At 44.2% G+C, this 18,610-nt stretch overlaps 1 protein-coding gene across 2 annotated transcripts in view; it reads right to left on the reverse strand.

Moving 5' to 3' along the window:
- Window positions 1–2,604: 2,604 nt before the first annotated feature.
- The window catches only part of LOC110527888 (macrophage-stimulating protein receptor), a 28,834-nt gene continuing 12,828 nt past the window's right edge, over window positions 2,605–18,610 (reverse strand). The window contains exons 5-21 of one of the 2 annotated variants that reach the window (XM_090240992.1): window positions 18,410–18,580; window positions 17,933–18,093; window positions 16,353–16,488; window positions 15,984–16,120; window positions 14,728–14,907; window positions 14,492–14,591; window positions 14,164–14,382; window positions 13,862–14,005; window positions 13,413–13,566; window positions 13,118–13,207; window positions 12,645–12,860; window positions 12,359–12,439; window positions 11,916–12,097; window positions 11,664–11,773; window positions 11,304–11,469; window positions 10,986–11,122; window positions 2,605–7,081 (exon numbers count right to left, since the gene is read on the reverse strand). In XM_090240992.1, the coding sequence (XP_090097118.1) occupies window positions 6,853–7,081; window positions 10,986–11,122; window positions 11,304–11,469; window positions 11,664–11,773; window positions 11,916–12,097; window positions 12,359–12,439; window positions 12,645–12,860; window positions 13,118–13,207; window positions 13,413–13,566; window positions 13,862–14,005; window positions 14,164–14,382; window positions 14,492–14,591; window positions 14,728–14,907; window positions 15,984–16,120; window positions 16,353–16,488; window positions 17,933–18,093; window positions 18,410–18,580 (2,613 nt within the window). In that variant the 3' untranslated portion in view covers window positions 2,605–6,852. Of the gene's footprint in view, window positions 7,082–10,985; window positions 11,123–11,303; window positions 11,470–11,663; window positions 11,774–11,915; window positions 12,098–12,358; window positions 12,440–12,644; window positions 12,864–13,117; window positions 13,208–13,412; window positions 13,567–13,861; window positions 14,006–14,163; window positions 14,383–14,491; window positions 14,592–14,727; window positions 14,908–15,983; window positions 16,121–16,352; window positions 16,489–17,932; window positions 18,094–18,409; window positions 18,581–18,610 lie in introns of both variants that reach the window. The other variant, XM_036983370.2, reaches the window with a different exon arrangement.

Below are 18,610 nucleotides of genomic sequence, written 5' to 3' on the forward strand. Positions count from 1 at the left end.
TGCATGATACTATGTCTATGGCATTTGTTGAATCATTAAAGGTATTGTACAAACTATAGTTTCAGATGAGAATGCACTTGAATGAACATGTATTGAATGTGTTTTGCCTGTACATGGCGAGAAGAATCCCTCTATAATAAGAGACCCAACATTGAACCGACAGAGGTTCTTGGTCAGATAAAGATGAAAAGGAGAAGCATGCAGGTTGAGATGTGGGTTGCAACACACTGGCTCAGATTGTCGTGAAATAGACACATATTACTTATTTGTGACAGGCACAAGATTTTCTTCATAATGCATTCGTGTCCAGTGCACGATTTTCGTGTCCACCACACGATTTTCTTCATAACACATTCCATTTTTTTTATAGCTAACACGTTAGCTAAAGGCTAATGTTAGCTCGACCAGGGGGTTAAGGTTAGGGGTTAATGTTAGGGTAAGGGTTAGCTAACATGTAGTTGCAAAGTTGCTAAATAGCTAAAATCCTAAAGTTGTCGATCATGTGATTCAACGGTTGGATTACTACTTTAGATCTTAGCCTTTTACGCCCACCCATCCTCCCTGACCAACCTCCCTCCTATCGTTTCTGTCTTAAGTAACCTACTTCTTTAACCCTTCTCTTGTGTTCGTTTCATGTTAATTCATTCTGTGTTCCCGGTCCAAAATTACTGCCGTATTATAGCTGATTATAAATCCATAATAATACATATAATATCACCTAATGTTGTCTTAGATCTTTTTATCAACTTAAGTTCTTGTGAACATTACACGTTTTGAACTTCTATTTGCTATTTATGGCCTGTAGGCCACATTGACCTGAGCTCATACAACTCATTTTTGAGTAAAAAAAAGCAGAATGTATGAATTATTTTGACCATCCATCGATAAAAGACAGTACTGTGCAGCTGTCTTCATCGACCTGGCCAAGGCTTTCAACTCTGCCAATCAACGTATTCTTATCGGCAGACTCAATAGCCTTGGTTTCTCTAATGACTGCCTCGCCTGGTTCACCAACTACTTCGCAGACAGAGTTCAGTGTGTCAAATCGGAGGGCCTGTTGTCCGGACCTTTGGCAGTCTCTATGGGGGTACCACAGGGTTCAATTCTCGGGCCGACTCTTTTCTCTGTATATATCAACGATGTCGCTCTTGCTGCGTGATTCCCTGATCCACCTCTACGCAGACGACACCATTCTGTATACATCTGGCCCTTCTTTGGACACTGTGTTAACTAACCTCCAAATGAGCTTCAATGCCATACAACACTCCTTCTGTGGCCTCCAACTGCTCTTAAACGCTAGCAAAACCAAATGCATTCTTTTCAACCGTTCGCTTCCCGCACCCGCCCGCCCGACTAGCATCACTACTCTGGGGGTTCTGACCAAGAATACGTGGACAACTACAAATACCTATGTGTCTGGCTAGACTGTAAACTCTCCTTCCAGACTCATATCAAACATCTCCAATCCAAAATCAAATCTAGAATTGGCTTTCTATTTTGCAACAAAGCCTCCTTCACTCACGCCGCCAAACTTACCCTTGTAAAACTGACTATCCTACCGATCCTCGACTTTGGCGATGTCATCTACAAAATAGCTTCCAATACTCTACTCAGCAAATTGGATGCAGTCTATCACAGTGCCATCCGTTTTGTTACCAAAGCGCCTTATACCACCCACCACTGCGACCTGTATGCTCTAGTCGGCTGGCCCTCGCTACATATTCATCGCCAGAACCACTGGCTCCAGGTCATCTATAAGTCTATGCTAGGTAAAGCTCCGCCTTATCTCAGCTCACTGGTCACGATAACAACACCCACCCGTAGCACGCGCTCCAGCAGGTGTATCTCACTGGTCATCCGCAAAGCCAGCACCTCCTTTGGCTGCCTTTCCTGACAGTTTTCTGCTGCCAGTGACTGGAACGAATTGCAAAAATCGCTGAAGCTGGAGACTTACATTTCCCTCACTAACCTTAAACATCAGCTATCTGAGCAGCTAACCGATCGCTGCAGCTGTACATAGTCCATCTGTAAATAGCCACCCAATCTACCTACCTCATCCCTATATTGTTTTTATTTATTTTTGCTGCTCTTTTGCACACCAGTATCACTACTTACACACCATCATCTGCTCATCATCATCTGCTCATCTATCACTCCAGTGTTAATCGGCTAAATTGTAATTATTTGCTACTATGGCCTATTTATTGCCTTACCTATATATCATTGAAACAATGTTGCGATTGTTGGTAAGTGTGTGTGTGTGTGTGTGTGCGTGCGTGCGTGCGTGTGTGTGTGCTCAAACACACATGTATGTGGGGGTCTGGGAGAGGAAGTGTGTCCATCTGATGAATGGGCATGTGCCTGAATTCAATTGTATACATTAATTGTCGTCTCACCCATTCATTTCTAATGACCGGTCATTTTTGACCGGGAACACCACAGGTGTTAGTACAATAGTACAATAGTTAAGAAAACACCCAAAATGTAATGAAAATCATAATCATGTATTTTGTGTGTTCAGATGCCCTGTATGGACAAAGTTATGGAACCATATAACAATCAGATAAAAATAACAACATTTTTCAGAGCGAAAATTCAACTGGATTGCAGCATGTTTAGTTTAGTTTATTAGGATCCCCATTAGCTACTGCACATGCAGCAGCTACTCTTCCTTGGGTCCACATAAAATGTACAAATACATGACAAAGTACAGAACAGTTATAGGCAAGAACACCACAAGATATTAAATTAAATTAAAAATTAACAATAGACAGTTATATAGTGTAAAGACACCAAGAGACATCCAAAATACTTGTTACACACTATTCATGTATACATATTAATGTTCTTACACAGTGCTTTCAGAAAGTATTCAGACTCCACTTTGTTACGTTACAGCCTTATTCTAAAATGTATTAAATTGTTTTTTTCCCTCATCAATCTATACAATAAGCCATAATGACAAAGCTAACTTTTTTTTGTTGAAATTGTTGCTAGTTTATTAAAAATAAAAAACTTAAATATCACATTTACACAAGTATTCAGACCCTTTACTCAGTACTTTGTTGAAGGACCTTTGGCAGAGATTACAGCCTCGAGTCTCCTTGGGTATGACGCTACAAGCTTGACACACCTATATTTGGAATAGTCTCCCAGTCTCTGCCGCTGTAAAACATCCCCACAGCATGATGCCGTCACCACCATGCTTCACCGTAGGGATGAAGCATTCTGATGCTTGGCATTCTGGCCAAATAATTCAATCTTGGTTTCATCAGACCAGAGAACCTTGCTTATCATGGTCTGAAAGTCTTTAGGTGTCTTTTGGCAAACTCCAAGCGAGCTGTCATGTGCCTTTTACTGAGGATTGGCTTTCGTATGGCCACTACTAAGGCCTGATCGGTGGAGTGCTGCAAAGATGGTTGTCCTTCTGGAAGGTTCTCCCATCTCCACAGAGGAACTCTGGAGCTCTGTCAGAGTGACCATCGGGTTCTTGGTCACCTCCCTGACCAAGGCCCTTCTGCACCGATTTCTCAATTTGGCCAGCTGCCCAGGTCTAGGAAGGGTCTTGGTGGATCCAAACGTTTTCCATTTAAGAATGATTGAGGCCACTGTGTACATGCGGACCTTCAATGCGACAGAAACGTTTTGGTACCCTTCCCCAGATCTGTGCCTCAATACTACAGACAATTCCTTCAACCTCCTGGCTTGTTTCTTTTGTTGACATGTACTGTCAGCTGTTGGACCTTATATAGACAGGTGTGTGCCTTTCCAAATCATGTCCAATCAATTGAATTTACCACAGGTGGACTCTAATGAAGTTGTAGAAACTGTTTTTGGTTTGGGTACCATGAAGAAACCCATAGTGGCATGTCTGGTGGGGTATGTATGTCTGTTTGAAGTGTATGCAATTGGATTATACAAGTAGTTAGGCATTTTTAACACTCAAATGTTTCTTAACCTTTTACTGCAGTGGGCTAAATCAGGGTCACACAGAGTGATTAAACAAATCTACTTTGAAACAAAAGTATGCACCTCACACACATGGTTAACAAAAAGAAGACACCTGTTCTACGACAGAGTTTGCACCCCAATATTACACTTGATATACATCACAGAAGAAGAGAAATATAACAAAACCATTTGACATCAACACCAGATTGTTTTTGGGGGGGATAATCTGTATTAATTATGAAACTATGAAAAATATGAATAACATTCCACCCATGAGGCCATTGACTGCAGGAACGGGCTACAAAGACTATAAGATAAGTACATTTCTCCTCAACCATGAAAGACTATTATGCATGCTGTTGATGTTAGTTCTGTGTGTGCAGTTAAGGGCAAGGCGTGCTGTTTTGTTTTGAGCCAGCTGCAACATTGCTAGGTCTTTCTTTGCAGCACCTGACCATATTACTGGACTGTAATCGAGATTGGACAAGATCAAAGCCTGAATCAAAGTTGATCTTTGTGTCAAAAACACAGAACGTCTTTTTTATAACAGACATACCTCTCCCCATCTTCACTACAACTTTGGCCATATGACTTGACCATGATAACTGACCATCCAATATCACTCCTAGGATCCGATGTTCAATGGTTACACCCTTTACGCACAACTCAAGTTGAGGTTTAAGTCTAAGAGAATGCTTTGAATCAAATACAATGCTTTTGGTTTTAGATGTATTTAAGACCCATTTATTATTATTACCCATTCTGACACTGACTGTAACTCTTCGCACGCACGCACACAGGCAGGCAGGCAGGCAGTGCGGTGAGAGAAAGAGCAGGCTCTTCATCCCCTCCTTCTGTAAAACCCAGGGTTCTGCCCTCCCCGGTACCCAGACACATTTTTTGACGATGTGCGTTTCTCTCAGAACGAATCAAAGTCTCCGCCATCTGGGAATTCACTTTTGTTCTTTGGTAGCTTGGAAATAAAGAAAAACTTTATGTTTATTTCCCTCTGGTTTTATTTGTCTTTTATTATTTTTGTGTGCAAGAAGCAGGATTATTGTGACTTCTTTTTCAACTTTGCTGCTATTTTCCACAGAAAGTCAGCTCGTCTTTGGATGAGTGTTTTATGGTTGTTCTTCCCATTTATTCATTACAAAAACAACTCATGAGCTACTGACCACTGTGTGCAGTCTTAAAGATAGATAGATATGCAATTTGAGAGTAAGGAAAGGATGTTATGCATATGGAAAGTACACCAATACATGTTTTTCAATGAGATGTCTCCATTTTACTTTATGGTGTTCAGAACATGTGATTTACATATTAAAGTGCTGTGTTTTCACCATAGTTCTCCAGTGTTCTAGTAAAACACTGGCCTCTAGTGGAAGTCTTGCTCAATGACAGTACTGATGGACAACTCATGAGGGTTTGCCAGTGATGGTTTACACAAGTCTCATTTGTATCTGTTACTGTAAGTGTACAGTAACAATGGATGAAGCCACCACATGGGAAGAAGCTCATGTTAAAAAAGAAATACTACTTAAATGACAAATGAAGAATCTAGAATAAATATGGCAATTTATTACACTATCTAAAACACATTGTGCACGTGTAAAGGTGCAATTCAATTGTTACATTCCTGAATAAAATGGGTATTCCGCCACCTCCTGGTAGATTAGTGTGTTTACATTGTCTAATACACTCAGCGATAAAGGCATGGGATTCTGGTTAATCCACAGTAGATTTATGGATAATTTCTATGAGTGAGTTGAAAATGGAATGGTCCCGGGATAGAAATGTAATAAATTGACATTACATCATAAAATCCAGATTTTACATCGTACATTAGCAATTTATGTTATTAGTAACTACTATTGTTGGCTTCGCATTAAATAAACCACTCTATATTTGTTATTTGCGGAATCTCAGTTTTCAGAATTTAAGCAAGCTAAAATTCCCACTTTGACATTGGTAGCTAACTCGAAAATGCATCTTCTTTAGGAGTGATATTTATATCTTGTAGATTACTGACCATTCATCCATACTGTGTGTATCCCATCATTGCAGGTCACTCATGAGCATCAGCCAGTTTAATAGCCTGGTTTTGTTAGTTTAGGAAAAGATGTGGCACATTCTAGGTATATTATATTCCTTCACCACAAATGTGACAATTTGTTCAGGTTAAGTTTATATATTTTTGGATACTAAAATGGATGATAGTTTATTGTGATGTTGTAAATATGAGATTACACATGGAAACAATGTATTTATTTTATTATAGTTAGGAATTAGGAATTTTTAGAAATTGTTAAATCCACCATACGATCACAATGACTTTGATAGACATTTCAATTATTATTTTTTTTTTTGTATATTACACAGCAGATTTATGAAGAATTGCTGTGGGAGTTCTATTTATATCCCGTCGACTACTGACCATTCATCCATACTGTGTGTGTCACATCATTGCAGCTTTGGAAATAAATGAACTATCCATCCATTGCTCCTTCCTGTGTTGACTCACTGACTTGAGGGACGGGACCAGGAAGGTCACACATTAAATAAAAGTAACAATAACAGGTCACTGTTAAAACGTTAGGGTCCATTTTGTTTTGTAAAAGTATGATCCAAATGATACAGTATAATTACTTTATCTCAAAAACAATTAAGAGAAAACATATGGACATTACATCCACTCTTATAATACAAAAAACTTTGCCAGGTAGTATACTATAATGTGAATGGGGGAAGAACTTTCAAGTCCCTTAGACTTTGTGCATTGCAACTGCTTCCTATCGACACTATGTAGTAAAAGATAATCAACAATCTTTAGTTAGACTTTTTGAGGTCCTTGTGCTCATAGCACCAAACCATACTACATGTACCTGTCCTGGTGTGACATCAGGACACTGAGCGTGTGTCTTCAGTGTCTGAGGAATCACACTCGTCTGCGGACTCAGTGAGGGCGGGATAGGGGCGTGGCTGGTCCAGGTTGACATAGGTGACCTTGAGGTTGATGTAGTGCTCCCCCTCCAGGCCAGACAGGATGGTCAGGACAGCAGACACCAGCGTGGCAAAGCTGGGCCTCACTTCTGGGTCTGGGTCCCAACACTGCAGCATGATGGCATACCTGGAGAGAGTTACATACAGCACTTAAATCAAATCAAATGTAGTGCCTTGGACCGCACTTACAGTTTTACTCAATCGCGTACAAGCATTTTTGGATCTGTGTTGAAATGTAACTATACAACTGACATTAAATTGCTTGTTACTGGGTAAGTACTTAGTAAATATGTGTATATCCATTGCAACAACATTGTAATTACAGAGTTGGTTGTTAAAGATTGTTATATTGTAAGTACAATGCAACTAAAAGGGATTAAACTAATGTTCTCCTGTCCCTTTCTCCTAGTAATCTTATTGTCATTCTAACTACATAGTAATTATAAAGGTTATACCCTACTGGGTTTCACTTTACATTGTAAGTTGTTAGCTCCTGGGTTGGTACATGAAAATTACAAGTATATCTTATGTAACTACATTGTTCTTACATTTCACTTTATTCAGTATACCCTTTGAGCCGGGTATGTATTGTAAGTAAATACATGTATTATTAAGTAAATACATTTATATTTAAATATGTACATGTATTGATCTACTGGGATTTTAAAAAGAGAGACTAACTTTCTGTTTAGTCTGCTTGGACTCTAAATAAGTATGGTTGCGTTAATCTTTTTGTAGACAGTTTCTTTTGATTATACGAAAATTGTCACGTTCTGACCTCTATTTCCTTTGTTTTGTATTTATTTAGTATGGTCAGGGCGTGAGTTGGGTGGGCAGTCTATGTTTGTTTTTCTATGTTTTGGGGCAGTTCTATGTTTTCGGCCTAGTATGGTTCTCAATCAGAGGCAGGTGTCATTAGTTGTCTCTGATTGAGAATCATACTTAGGTAGCCTGGGTTTCACTGTGTGTTTGTGGGTGATTGTTCCTGTCTTTGTACCAGATAGGGCTGTTTTGAGTTCTCACGGTTCTTGTTTTCGTTAGTTTGTTCATGTATCGTGTCTTCATTAAAATACAATGAACAACCACCACGCTGCTTTTTGGTCCGCTTCTACTTCACAACAAGAGAACCGTTACAGAATCACCCACCACAACAGGACCAAGCGGTGTGGTAATGGGCAACGGAAAAAGCAGCAGCAGGAGCAGCGCGAGGAGGTATGGACATGGGAGGAGGAATTAGACGGAAGAGGACCCTGGGCCCAGCCAGGAGAATATCGCCGTCCCAAAGAAGAACTGGAGGCGGCGAAAGCGGAGAGGCGCTGGTATGAGGAGGCAGCGCGGCGTCGTGGATGGAAGCCCGGTAGTTAGCCCCAAAAATTTCTTGGGGGGGGGCTAACAGGGAGTATGGCTACGCCAGGTAGGAGACCTGAGCCAACTTCCTGTGGTTACCGGGGGGCTAGAGAGACCGGGCAGGCACCGTGTTATGCTGTGGAGCGCACGGTGTCCCCAGTGCGGGTGCACAGCCCGGTGCGGTACATTCCAGCTCCGCGTATCGGCCGGGCTAGAGTGGGCATCGAGCCAAGTGCCATGAAGCCGGCTCTACGCATCTGGTCTCCAGTGCGTCTCCTTGGGCCGGCTTACATGGCACCAGCCTTGCGCACAGTGTCCCCGGTTCGCCTGCATAGCCCAGTGCGGGCTATTCCACCTCGCCGCACTGGCAGGGCGACCGGGACCATTCAACCGGGTAAGGTTGGGCAGGCTCGGTGCTCAAGAGCTCCAGTGCGCCTGCACGGCCCGGTCTATCCGTCACCACCTCCACGCACCAGCCCTCCGGTGGCAGCTCCCCGTACCAGGCTGCCTCTCCGGCCCATCCTTGCAGGGGCTCCCTCCTCTCCAGCGCTGCCGGAGTCTCCCGCCTGTTCGGCGCTAGGAGAGCTACTCAGCCCAGCGTTGCCGGAGCTTCCCGTCTGCCCAGCGCCATCTGAGCTTCCCGTCTGCCCAGCGCCAGCGCCGCCCGTCTTCCCAACGCCGCCAGCGCCGCCCGTCTGCCCAGCGCCGCCAGCGCCGCCCGTCTGCCCAGCGCCGCCCGTCTGCCCAGCGCCGCCCGTCTGCCCAGCGCCGCCAGCGCCGCCCGTCTGCCCAGCGCCGCCAGCGCCGCCCGTCTGCCCAGCGCCGCCAGCGCCGCCCGTCTGCCCAGCGCCGCCAGCGCCGCCCGTCTGCCCAGCGCCGCCAGCGCCGCCCGTCTGCCCAGCGCCGCCAGTGCCGCCCGTCAGCCAGGGGCCGCCAGTGCCGCCCGTCAGCCAGGGGCCGCCAGTGCCGCCCGTCAGCCAGGGGCCGCCAGTGCCGCCCGTCAGCCAGGGGCCGCCAGTGCCGCCCGTCAGCCACGGGCCGCCAGTGCCGCCCGTCAGCCAGGGGCCGCCAGTGCCGCCAGTCAGCCAGGGGCCGCCAGTCAACCAGGGGCCGCCAGTGCTGCCAGTCAGCCCAGCGCCAGCGCCGCCAGTCAACCAGGGGCCGCCAGTGCCGCCAGTCAGCCAGGGGCCGCCAGTCAGCCAGGGGCCGCCAGTGCCGCCAGTCAGCCAGGGGCCGCTAGAGCCCCTCCGCCCGGAGCAGCTGCCCCTCCGCCCGGAGCAGCTGCCCCTCCGCCCGGAGCAGCGCTGCCCCTCCGCCCGGAGCAGCTGCCCCTCCGCCCGGAGCAGCTGCCCCTCCGTCCCGAGCAGCTGTCCCTCTGTCCCGAGCAGCTGTCCCTCTGTCCCAAGCAGCCCCTCTGTCCAGTGGGGTCATTGAGAGGGGTGGGCATGGTGAGTAAGCCACGGAGGCGGACAATAAGGCGGACTAAGACAATGGCGAAGTGGGGTCCGCGTCCCGCGCCAGAGCCGCCACCGCGGACAGACGCCCACCCAGACCCTCCCCTATAGGTCAGGTTTTGCGGCCGGAGTCCGCACCTTTGGGGGGGGGGTACTGTCACGTTCTGACCTCTATTTCCTTTGTTTTGTATTTATTTAGTATGGTCAGGGCGTGAGTTGGGTGGGCAGTCTATGTTTGTTTTTCTATGTTTTGGGGCAGTTCTATGTTTTCGGCCTAGTATGGTTCTCAATCAGAGGCAGGTGTCATTAGTTGTCTCTGATTGAGAATCATACTTAGGTAGCCTGGGTTTCACTGTGTTTGTGGGTGATTGTTCCTGTCTTTGTGTTTGCACCAGATAGGGCTGTTTTGAGTTCTCACGTTTCTTGTTTTCGTTAGTTTGTTCATGTATCGTGTCTTCATTAAAATACAATGAACAACCACCACGCTGCTTTTTGGTCCGCTTCTACTTCACAACAAGAGAACCGTTACAAAAATCAACAACATTGTCTTGAGAAAAACTGTTAGGTGGTGCTTTCTTATAGCAATAGGAGTATAATTCCTACAAAATGCTTAACTTAAATAAAATAGTATTGTACTAGCTATGTCCTCATTGAAATTTACAGACCGAAATGATTAAGCAAAAGCGATAGGGAGGTGATTTATGGCTTTTACATATTTGAGATATTGAGACCCATGTTTGTTCCCACATGGAAAAGTCAGCCATTATGTTGTGTTCTTCTTCTCTACAGTTTTTTTCTCAATCGTTAATCTGTCTTTCAACACTTCCTATTTATCACGGTGTGTGCACGTGCGCATGTGAGGATATCTTTGAAGTGAAGCATAGTGGTGATCATTAACTCTCAGACTACATTGCTTAACCATATTCGGATATGACTGTGGTGGACATTTACGAGTTTAACACTGCAGGTTGACCTTTCCAACATCCTTTAATTACTGGCTAGACTTTCCTGTTCCGCTTTGCTGCAACTGAAGAGGTGGGAAATTCATACTCCATAACTGTCTGATTTGTTTTAAGCCTCTCTGTTACAGTATAACAATATTTACTATAGACATATTTATTTACTTTGAACAGGGCATTTCTTCTTCTTTTGAGTTCTAATATGAGGAACAAAAAATTTTTTAAAAAAATTTAAATGAAATGTCACTAGACTATCATTACCACTACTTACAAAGGGTCAGGACAGAACTGTGGTTGGGGGAGTCTCCTGCCCTTCAGTAGATAATGTGTGATGTCATAGGGGTCCACCTCTGGGTAGGGGCTTGCTCCTCTCGTTAACATCTCCCACATCAACACCCCAAATGACCACTGCAGGGGTGGGCATGATGAGAAACTTAGCTTGGTGAGAAAGGATTTGGGGGTAATATAAAGTTGCTCTTATTACTATGTATGAACACTATAATTATTCAAGTAACAACATAGTCCGTTCTAATTCCACAAATGCTGCCTAATTCTTATTGTGTTATCAGAAAGTAATTCCTTCACTTACTACATCTGACTTGGCAGTGAATTTCTGTGTCTGGAGGCTCTCGATGGCCATCCACTTGACTGGTAACTTAGCCTTCCTGTGGTCCTGAATGCTGTAGTACTCCTTATCAAACACATCCCTGGCCATGCCGAAGTCTGCCACCTTCACGGTGTACGACTCATCCAGCCTGCACAAACAATAACAAGGGCAAACAGAAGGGCCCCAGATTGGTGATCTGTGAAAGCAAGCCTGCAACTATCATACAGCAGCATTACTAAGTAAAATATCATCTGTTTGCTTATGTCAGGTCTAATGTATAGTTTAAATTGGCGACTAGCCCCAGTTACAGAGAACTGAACTGATTGCTTAACCCTGACTTACATGCAGTTGCGTGCTGCAAGGTCCCTGTGCAAAAACTTCATGTGTGCTAAGTACTCCATCCCCTTGGCAACCTGAAGCCCAAAGCCAATCAGGTCCTTCACTGTGGGGTTCTACAGGAAGAATCAATACCACACAAGAATAATGTCTGTCACATAAGCCTTGAGACACACTGTATCATTGAGGTGTTAAGGGAATCCCTTGTATGCTGATGAAAGTGAACAGATGGTAGTTATTGTTTTGTCACTTCCTTACCCTTTTCTCACAGCGTATGAAGTGGCGGAGGTCCCCGTGTTTCATATAAGGTAGTACCACCAGGGGTAGCCCTTCCTGAGGCAACAGGATGCCCAGCAGAGAGAGAACGTTGGTGTGATGGAACCCCTTCATCAGGATGCCCTCCTTCAGAAACTGCTCTACCTCCTCTACATCTGTGATCCCTGATATGACACACACACACATGCATGTACGTACGCAGGGCATACACACATATATTAACGTAAAAACTGCTTATGAACAGCCAACATTTACAGATAAAGCCTAAAAACCCTAAACAAACCACATTTAACCGAGTTTGCATGTTCAATTATCCCCACACACTAGCAGGGTTGTTCCATATTTACCCAGTTGGTCACATGTACAGGTGACTAATACTCAGTCCACCTGGTTCAGCTCTAGAACATTGTGAAGGAGATACTCACTGTTCAATGACTTGACAGCACAATGGATTTCTCTGTTGTTGTGGTCTGTGAAGTAGCCATGATAAACTGTGCCAAAGTGACCTGAGGGAGATAAGAGAACATTATAATTGGAATGAGATGGGTTTAAGTCCCTATTATAAAAAATGGCCAATTTGATATATATGGTATAATAACAGAGACTAAAAGGTATGGGAGTAGTAGCCTATGTGCATTTGATTGTTGTCTAAAAACACGCAATTAAAAAGCATTCTATGTAGAGTGCTGTACACACTATAATGAGACTGACCCTTGCCAATGATCTGGCAATGCTGGACAATGAGCATGTCTGCTGGGATCAGCACATCCTTCACCTCTTCCAGGAGCTCTGGTCTGAAGCTGGAGATGGAGATCTTCTCAGGGGGTAGGAGGGGGGTGAGTGTGGGGTCCATTCTGCCTGCAGGGTAGGCCAGACTGGGGAACACCACTGGGCTTCCCAGAGCCGAACTTGGCCTCTGAGGCAGGACTACTAGAGTGGAAAAGGGCAAGGTCAGTAGATTTCCTTCAGTATGTGTCGATAATGCACATACATCAGTATGTGTCGATAATGCACATACATCAGTATGTGTAGATAATGCACATACATCAGTATGTGTAGATAATGCACATACATCAGTATGTGTAGATAAAGAATCAGTATGTGTAGACTTCAACCACTGTTGTTGAAACCTAAGAACAGAAACTGATCGAGACACAATATATATTAGCCAATTAGAGTCTCACCTCTTCTGTAGTCAGTTACAGATGACAGTTCCAGACTACTGCTGTTGGAGCGGTTGTGGTTTTGGGCCAAACGGGTCTCCACCTGAGAGTCTGGAAATGTCACCAGAGTTTTCAATCGTAAACCACGGGAGAAGGAAAATGCATCAAAAGTCAGCAAGACAATGCTAGCTACCACTGTCACTGTGCATGGCTGTAGATGTCCTACGTTAAACCAGTTGCATTAGACATCCTCATTACCAGTCATGGGGTTGTGTAAGATGGCCTGATCAAAGTCCAGACGGACAGGGAACCCCACCTTTCTTCTGCTTCCTCAGGTGCTTCATGACTACGAAGGCCAGCACAGCCCCCGCCACCAGGGCCCCCAGTATCCCCAGTACGATGCCCACCATGTAGTGATTACTGACCAGGACCACAGCCCCAACGTTGTGAACCTGCCCATTGATGGAGATCTGGGGAAGGAAAGACAGTGGGTGGGTCTTGATTGATTGATTTTACTTCCTAGTTTTAAAAAAACACATTCACATATAGATACAGACATATTTTTTTTGTCAGCTTTTGACATTCTTTTTAAACTAAGTTATGGTCGGCATGGTCACACACTACTGCCAGAGACTGCTGTCTTGTTTTCCTGTAATTTCACCACACATGTAGGGAAAACAACCAAGTACAGACCAATAGTAGGATGTTTATTGTTAACATATCCTAATGTTGAATGCACAACATAGTGTCCAGTAATCAACAAACCTTCACAGGCAGTCCTTCACTTATGGTTACGTTTCTGGGGATCCTGCAGGTGATTTCATTGTCCAGGACTTTCGCGTCACAATCCACTCCTCCCACTGTCATAGTGATTGTCATGCAGGAACTCACAAGGTTCAGTTTCTGGTGCTGTGATGGGGAAGAAAAAGAGACTTCTGAGTTTTCCTTCTTGAAAATGTTTAAACAATACATAAGCAATATAAAACTATATTCCTACTCCTTCTGACAGTAAGTAGCAGTCAAATAGACATTAATAAGGTGTGTTGTTATGGCACTGTTGCACTTACATGCAGTGACACTTCATCTTGCCCATGGTACAGCCTAAGTACATGGCCCTCAGTTTCAAAGGGTATGGGCTCGCCATAGGGGTGGTAGGAGAACTCTCCATTCCACAGTCCAACAGCTCCATCCATATCAAAGGAGAGCTCCCCTTCCTCTGTTTCTTCCCGGAGGAGAGCAGGAGTTATGCACTCCATCCGTGTAGGCAAAGACTTGCCTTTGCACACCTGGAGGGAATTATAAAAGAGTTGTATGCATCTGATTACATGAAAAAAAAATGTTTTATCTCTATCATGTATACAGTATGTGGTTGTATAATATTTTATTGGCCCGTACTCTGATGACAGGCTTCAGGTGTCCCTCGTTGGGCTTAAAGCGAATGATGGTCCTGTAAACAGAGTCCAAGTTCTTCCCTTCAATGATTATCTTTGACCCCCTGGAGTCGACAGAGAAAAACAATGGAGTGAAGCGAGTGACAATAACAGATTCTACTGAAACCCACCAGCAGGGCTTAGATCTATCCACCTTTTATTTTGGTAGAGATGGTGACAGATTGTAAAGGCTTGGCCTACCTGTCGAAACTGCAGTCTGGGAGGACAGCTGTGACCTCTGGGTTTTCTTTGTAGTAGAAGACTTTGGTGGTGAGGACAGGTGACTTGTCTATGAACACAGTGAGGGGGACGTCCCTCACCTCCGCGATGGGCTGAGACAGACAGATGATGGAGGACATGTTCCCTCTGGGCGCTGTGACACTGGAGGCAGGTGAAGTAGGGAGGAAGTCCAGGGTTAGTATACTCCTACAGGTAGGACTTATGGTCACCTCACTCCACATGTGGCTTTATGTGTTTATCACCCCACAACATGAAAATGACTACTTAGAAGATATGTATATTTTGAAAAGAAATAAAAGGATACACCACACTGAGTTAGTCATCACAACTACTAGTTTTTCATTCACTCCCTGTAATTGAACGGTACACAGTCAGATTGCGATCAGTTTGCGATTACTATACACACACACATGCTGGGACAAGCATGGGGCACACACAGGTAAATAGTCGATAGTAAATGATGTCATACAGGCAGGTATTTTAGAAGTACAGGTTAGAGGAAACAGGCTTTGGGTGAAAACATCACAGGAGAGCCATAATGACATAACCAGTAACTGGATCGTTCCACGAAATGAGTGCCTTTGCATCCTTTGATATTTTAATTAGACATTTTGCACCAAAATTGAAATTGAAATTAAAAGCCAGTTATATTCAACTAAGTGGCCTTTAACATAGACCACATGGAAAATTGAATAAATGTGTTTACTTTTAATAAAGACTTGATAACGGGCCAAAATCATAATTGTAAAGCCTTAGTTATTTTGTTTCTTTGACAAAGTCATTTCTGAAGATTATTATTTCTTTCATGTGATTAATGATTCATTTGATTAGGGATTCGTCCCATTTTTTAAGGTCAACCATGTTGACGTGAATTGAACTCTCGTTTTAATATGGTTAAACAATTCCATTTAAATATTATTTTCAAAAGAAACATTGAACATCTAATAGTCAAATCATAGTGTAAAAGCAGGTGAGCTGATCTGTCAATTTTCTGATGTTTTGTGATGGAAAACATAGTGGGCAAAGCATAACAAGTCAACCCTGTTACCCATAGTCATTTTGTTATTCAACCTCTTGAGATGGAAAAACTTGTTTTTTATTCAGTTGAACATGCGCTTTATGACAATGTCACATTTTTTTGAAATCAACAGTTTTTTTTCACCAAGTTACACATCTCAAAATGCACCGAATTGGTGGAATGACCCAACTTCATCCACCTGGTGATTGGGCAGGGATCTCCATTCAGAGTGACCCTCCTGTTCTTCCCAGCGTCCAGGTGAGGCCCAGTCACAGTAATCAGAGTTCCCCCAACACGAGGCCCGTAGTTGGGCTGGATGTCTGTGATGTTGGGAATCTGCCAAAGGGAGCAAAATGTCACCAATTTAATCCTAAAGCCATTCATAAAGTACCCCTGAAAGAGTGATGGTGACTTTGTATGTACAACAGAGGATACTTCAAAACTCACTTTGATATTTACAGTATGTCTCTGTTACATGCAATAATACATATTATTATTAACAGAGACATAATCAAATGAGTCACCCAACTGAAAATAGGTAGTGCAATCAATTGTAGATTCAAATTACCACAAAGGTAAATCCTGGCATTTCTGATTTTCCATCGATGGAGTAGCGACCCTCTATCTTCTCCTCATGCACCTCCACAGTGATGTTAACTGATTTGGACAGCTCAATGGGCCCAGAGTGGATCTTACACACCAGGCTAAGGAGCGGCACAACAACAGTGTCAAAGTAACATAAAAGGTAAAAAAATATGAAGCAGAAATCACCATGAGACGTTTCAGTTGAGTTAACATCTACAGTATGTTTCCTTAATGGCCCATACTAGTTGAGTAAAACCTACCCACTGTACATACAATAAACCTATATGTCAATATGACTAATATGATCCACTGTGCATCTCAAATCAAATAAAATCTTTCACATGCGCCGAACACAACAGGTGTAGACTTAACCGTGAAACGCTTACTTACAATCCCTTTCCCAACGATGCAGAGTTAAAAAGTAAGAAAAATGTGCACCAAATCAAAAGGAAATAGTAACACAATAAAATAACAATAGCAAGACTATATACAAGGTGCACCGGTACTGAGTCAATGTGCAGGGGTACGAGGGAGTTGAGGTAATATGTACATGTAGGTAGGGATAAAAGTCACTAGGCAATCTGGATAGATAATAAACAGAGTAGCAGCAGCGTATGTTAAGAGTGTGAAAGTGTGTCTATGTGTGAGTGTGTGTGTGGTGTCCATAAGCATGCATGTGTGTGTGTGTGTGTGTGTGTGTGTGTGTGTGTGTGTGTGTGTGTGTGTGTGTGTGTGTGTGTGTGTGTGTGTGTGTGTGTGTGTGTGTGTGTGTGCATGCGTCCGTGCGTGTGTGTTGGCGTCTCAGTGTTGTATGTGTGAGTGTGTGGTTAGAGTCCGGGGAGTGTGCATACAGCCGGTGCAAGAGTTAGTGCAAATAAAAAGGTAGTCAATGCAAATAGTCCGGGTAGCCATTTGATTAACCATTCAGCAGTCTTGGCACTCTGGTACCACTTGCCGTTGAGTAGCAGAGAGAACAGTCTAAAAAAAAAAAAAACTGCCTTCTGTAGCGCCTTACGGTCGGATGCCAAGCAGTTGCAATAGCAAGCGGAGATGCTCTCAATGGTGCAGCTGTATAAGTTTGAGAATCTGAGGGCCCATGCCAAATCTTTTCAGCCTCCTTAGGGGGGAAAAGTGTTGTCGTACCCTCTTCATGACTGTGTTGGTGTGTTTGGAACATGAGCGGTCCTTAGTGATGTGGACACCAAGGAACTTGAAGCTCTCGACCCGCTCTACCACAGCCCCATCGATGTGAATAGGGGCGTGCTCTGCCCTCCATTTCCTGTAGTCTACAATCAGCTCCTTTGTCTTGCTGACGTTAAGGAAGAGGTTGTTGTCCTGGCACCACACTGCCAGGTTTCTGACCTCCTCCCCATAGGCTGTCTTATCATCGTCTGTGATCAGCTAACTTAATGACAGTGTTGGAGATGTGCGCGGCCACGCAGTCGTGGGTGAACAGAGAGTATAGGAGGGGACTAAGCATGCACCCCTGAGGGGCCCCCGTGTTGAGGGTCAGCGTGGTGGATGTGTTGTTGCCGACCCTCTATCATTGTGAGTGGTACTCACTGTGTGTTGTTGCTCTTCAGTGGCAGCACGGCGCAGGCTGTCTGTCCCAGTCTCACCAGGTGGGTTCTGGAGCTGATGGCAGGCCTCAGGGGAGACTGAAACTCCCAGCCACACAGAGTCAGCTCTGATTGACCATCAGGGGGAGCTGTCTTAGGGAAGAACTAGGCCAAACAGGAACAAACAGATTCAGCATATGAACTTTCAATCACAACCTATCATTATCACAACATACAAATACTATACAAAGTTATGGTCACGTTATGGTTATGCCCAGGTAATCTGTGACTATGGACAATCTCAAACATATCTTTATGATAACCATAAAGATATGTTTGGCATTTCTTTGAATTCATCAACACATTATTACACATAGAACCTAGCCAGCAGTAAGATCCATTGTATGGTAGGGTAGCTAATTGCTGCAATCCAAACCTCCCTGCACTAAACAAACACATTCCTCTCCCCAGTTCTTCTCACCTCTGTAATACCAGGGGGGCAAGACTCGTTCCTCCAGTGGCCACTGCACTCCTCCTCCCAGGAACACTCTCCAGAGCACCAGCCACAGACCATAAACTCAGGGGCTGTCAGGCACATGGCACAGGTCATGAAGTGCTGGCAGCCTGGCCCCCTCTGAGGCACCTGGATCACCTGCCAGCCAAAGAGAGCTATTTGATTAAC

The sequence above is a fragment of the Oncorhynchus mykiss genome, chromosome 7 (assembly GCF_057628025.1).
Source record: "Oncorhynchus mykiss isolate SJ-2025 chromosome 7, ASM5762802v1, whole genome shotgun sequence".
Taxonomy (NCBI): domain Eukaryota; kingdom Metazoa; phylum Chordata; class Actinopteri; order Salmoniformes; family Salmonidae; genus Oncorhynchus; species Oncorhynchus mykiss.